Source organism: Cucurbita maxima, unplaced genomic scaffold (genome assembly GCF_002738345.1).
Source record: "Cucurbita maxima cultivar Rimu unplaced genomic scaffold, Cmax_1.0 Cma_Scf00008, whole genome shotgun sequence".
NCBI lineage: Eukaryota > Viridiplantae > Streptophyta > Magnoliopsida > Cucurbitales > Cucurbitaceae > Cucurbita > Cucurbita maxima.
In genome coordinates, this window is record NW_019272024.1 from 1,928,580 (window position 1) to 1,933,046 (window position 4,467).

The window sequence follows — 4,467 nt, forward strand, 5'->3', positions numbered from 1 at the left end:
GTTCTGTTTCCTTTTTCTTATATATATATATATATATATATATATATATATATATATATATATATATATATATATATATATATATATATATATATATATTGGAGGAAAAAAAAAAGAGAGAATAAAGGTGCCCAGTTTGGTCACTTAACCTATCAATTGTTTCTAAATATTGAACATACTTAAAAACTAAACAAGCTTTGACTTTACTGCAAATTCCTTTCAGAATTTATCCACCCTTCTCTCATCATGTGCACAGTTTAATCAACCTTTTGAACTGCTTAACATTTTCCTATTGTTAGATACGGAGGTGGATAAGGCAATGAAAGCGATATTAAACTTAGCCACATTTTTGGACGTAGACTTATATTCCATTTATATCTCTGTTTATAAGAAGACAAAATATGAATGTTTACTTGTAGAAGGAACAAACTAAACAAGAGTCGCAAACCTTTTCAAGGAACACATGAAAGGGGTACTGAAATGTTTTTAGATTACTGTTGACAGAAGATGGGTGTATATATACTTCTCTTCTACCATCATACAACGATGGACGAGCTGTGGTAGCAGGACCAGAGGACCGCCCAAGGCTACTAAGAGCTGCTTCAGTAATTCCTGCCACACCAGCAGCAATGTTTGGATATAGTCCTGCACATAATACTGCCTGCAAGAGTAGTTAGATTTTTTTCCTTGAAAATAGAAAATCCTAAAAAAATTTGTTTGAATTATTATTATTTTTTTATCTATAGAGGTTCTTTATTCTCAAAGCTGAACATAATATATTTACAACACAGCGTCAAATAATCAACAAAAATGAAGTGTCCACTGTTACAGCGGACAAAAGTCGTTACCTTTACAATTGATGGATGATCTGAATTTATATTGAATGGTTGGGACGAATCTGAAAACCAGCCATTAAGGTCCTCCTTCCTTACTCTATCAAACTGAGACAAGAATAATATTTTATCTTGCAAAGAGAAACTCAAACTACTAAAGAATGAAATTTCTGAACTTGAGTATCTAACTGTTGAAGTTTACAATACGCCACTCTAGCATCTAACCACAACATAAAAGTAGTAGCCCTCATTTTTCTGTTCTGTTCAGTGAAACACTTCAGTAGTGTTTTAGCACCCAAAAAGAGGGTCACTGTTCTAAATTTGGCAAGTTTCCTTGGGGTCAATTTATAATATTGTTATATCACCAAAACCGAAAGCATAAGCTTTCCTGCCACCCCCCCTCCATTCTGATTCCCGGTTCTCAATAATAATTCAAAAGCCAATGACCATGTTTTCGTTAAACTCCACTCTAATGCTTTCTTTTGTTTGATTTAAGAGGTTCTTGCAAACAATTTTTAGGTAAATATCTTCAATTATTGGGGTCAACTTACACGAGATTTTTTGGGAAGATCAATAAGCCCAATGTCTGCTAACAATGTCCCAAACTGTACCCTCATGTCCCTGAAAATAAAGTGGAAAAAAATGAAATTAAATACAGAAATTACCAAACAATTAGGTGGATATTTGACTGCAAATACTGATGAAGGCATTATAGCATATCATTCAGGAGATGCAGTTGTATTGGCATACAAAGTTGTATTATTTTTAGAAGTAGAAAATGATAACTTCTATGTATTAGCATACTTCATTTTTTTAACCAGAAACAAAACTTTGCAGGGATGATAAGAAGGAAAAAATTCGGAGTCCATGAAGTATAGACTGAGAAAGAAAGATGGAAAGCTAAAGATCGCCCCGACAAAAACAAGGAAAGACCTAAATATTATAAATACCAGAAGAATAGCCAACAAGCACTATAGATAAGGTACACCAACGAGAAGCTATTCCATTTAAACATCTATAATGTTAAAATATTCACCGGAAGCCTTTGGTTTGGCCTGGGTTCCATGAAATTCAGCTGATCTCATGCTTTTCAAGTCATCCATTGGCAGAATTTCAGTTCTTATAAGGAGGTGGTTTGGTAATGGTTTTCTGGATATTTTGACTAAAGAAAGTGGAAGCCTTCAATGTTGTGGAGAAATTGAGTATCAGCTATGAGATAACATAATTTTTTTTTTCTAAAAAGTTTGCTTTAGGCTCTCAATGTAAACAGTTTTGAAACTACTCTCAGAATTTCGCTCACTAATTGGAGATCCTTTTTGTAACCCTAAAAAGGTTTGCATGTTTTCCCTCTGAATCATATTCGGTTTGTTGCATAACAAAAAACTAGAAAATTCTACTAATTAAAAGAAAAGGTACTTCTGGGAAGTTTGACATCAATGCATCAGACCCTCACTGAACTAATAAAGGTTGACTTTAACCTTAATGCACACCTATCAATATCAATGAATCTTACAGGAGGGAAAAACCCCCTTATGGTCAGATATTGTACCTTATCATGTACATCACTGAACTGCTTAAGAAATATGATTTGCAGAACTCCTGTGCAGCCTTAGGTCCTTTCTGCAAAAATAAAATTCTCATGAGATAATATCAATTGATGTGGAGGTACCAATTCAAGGACAGAAAGAAATCATATTTTGCTCAGAGCCTCAGACATTTACTAGGCTGGAAACCCATGAAGAGATCTACTCTTAGCTAATAAACTAGGGTTGTTCTTTTCAGAATGAACACAAAAAAAATTATCAAGTGGATAACTTCAATTTCTCATAGCAATCAACACATTTGAGTCACCAAACAAGAAAAAATGAAAACAAGATTTCATTATCAACTTTAACTTCCACAATATACTTTGAAGCAGAGGTCGAATGAGTGGAGTTAACATGAGAGTTTAAATACCTCCAGGCGGAGTACAAGATATCTAACCTGATGCAAAAGTATTTCCCATTTCTTGTATGCAGTTGCCATAATCAGGTGGTCAGATTGCTTGTCATTGCTACATGACTCACCCAAACCATATCGTTCATCAGACAAAAGAGCCAATTTAGCTCGTTCAACATTCTGCCTCTGAAAAGTATTGAAACACTAATATTAATTTTGAAAACTTTTTGGTCATGTTCACAGTTGAACAGACAAGTTAGGAGAACATGAAGGAATTCAGAAACCATAGACAACTGGACCTCATCTTTTGGATAAATAAATGGAGATTTGTAGCTCAGAAATGCTGAAATTGAGAGAATGGAAGACAAGCACCCAAAAATTCCACCATATAGCATCATCTGCAGTCATAGAGAATAGATTACGGAGAGCCAAGCCTAAATTTCATCTTGCAGAGGATGTATGCGTCAACAAGTACATGCATCAGCAGACAGAGACAGGTCTAATAGAGAGAGAACAATACCGGAAGGAAAATTAACAGCGTGCTAAAACAAGATACTTCCTAAAAGTTGTATGTACAGACTCCCAAACATATCCCAGCCAATACACTCCCAGCAGTTCACTGATGTCAATGCTCTCTATAGATCTACATTATATTTATATGACAGAGACAGGTCTAGTAGAGAGAGAACAAAACCGGAAGGAAAATTAACAGCATCCTTTAACAAGATACTTCCTAAAAGTTGTATGTACAGACTCCTAAACATATCCCAGCTGATACACTCCCAGCAGTTCACCGATGTCCAGGCTGAAGTTTGAGTTTCCACCCAGATCCATTGGCGTCAATTTGAGTTAAAGTGGAGGCAGTTTTTTATTCTTAGAAGTTGTTTGTTCATCTGCAACTATCCTTCACCATTATACTGGTTATTTTCTTGTGATATATGTTCTTATACAGTGAAGGCATCGTTGTCTTGTCAAATTTGGACTTGTCTATTTGTTCGCTTCTCAGTGGTTAGATTTCTCAAGTGTCTAGTTCTTACTACCCTAACATTGCATGAGATGATCTTCATCTACCGACTGTACCCCCCTCCCTCCACCTCCAGCTTTTTATTTTAATCAAGAAATGACACTATATATTGTAGTTCACAGAGCCCCGTAGTCTGAAAAACTCAACACTTAGAGGAGACGAGATCTCTAACAACACAAGCCGTAAATCCATTTTTCAAAAAAATTTAATCAAGATTCCCCACTCCTGGAAAGACTGAGACACTCCAGTTAAAAGCGATTTGGTTAGCTCATTTTCTACTGAGTACTCAGAAAAACAAAGCTCTTATCATTCTTTAGAGAAGACAACAACCCCAACAACACGAGCCCCAAATCTATTTTTAACAAAAATATAGTCAAGATTCCCCACTCATAGAAAGACTGAGACAGCCAGTAGCTGCACATATACTACAAAAGGATACTAAAGAAACACAAGTGTCCTTTCTTCTTTTCTCAAAATTATTCATATATGCTACAAAAGGATTAATTATTGAATGCATACCTTCCCAATCAATACGTCAACAGGTAATTTTGCTAAATGTTGTCCAAGAGGAGTCAATTCTTCATCGCCTTCAAGAGCCCCCACCTAAGTTTGATGATTGGGAGCACAAGATATAATTATTCTTCATGTATATTACATTATGCGCAATGGGGG

General features: G+C 35.3%; 1 protein-coding gene across 1 annotated transcript in view; it reads right to left on the minus strand.

The window, feature by feature from the left end:
- Nucleotides 1-4,467, minus strand: part of LOC111482569 (DExH-box ATP-dependent RNA helicase DExH7, chloroplastic) — a 32,806-nt gene that overhangs the window by 4,700 nt on the left and 23,639 nt on the right. Inside the window, exons 25-31 of the mRNA XM_023128386.1 lie at nucleotides 4,315-4,398; nucleotides 3,071-3,169; nucleotides 2,817-2,957; nucleotides 2,383-2,453; nucleotides 1,385-1,454; nucleotides 849-941; nucleotides 449-661 (exon numbers count right to left, since the gene is read on the minus strand). Coding sequence (XP_022984154.1) covers nucleotides 449-661; nucleotides 849-941; nucleotides 1,385-1,454; nucleotides 2,383-2,453; nucleotides 2,817-2,957; nucleotides 3,071-3,169; nucleotides 4,315-4,398 — 771 coding nt within the window. The remainder of the gene's footprint in view (nucleotides 1-448; nucleotides 662-848; nucleotides 942-1,384; nucleotides 1,455-2,382; nucleotides 2,454-2,816; nucleotides 2,958-3,070; nucleotides 3,170-4,314; nucleotides 4,399-4,467) is intronic.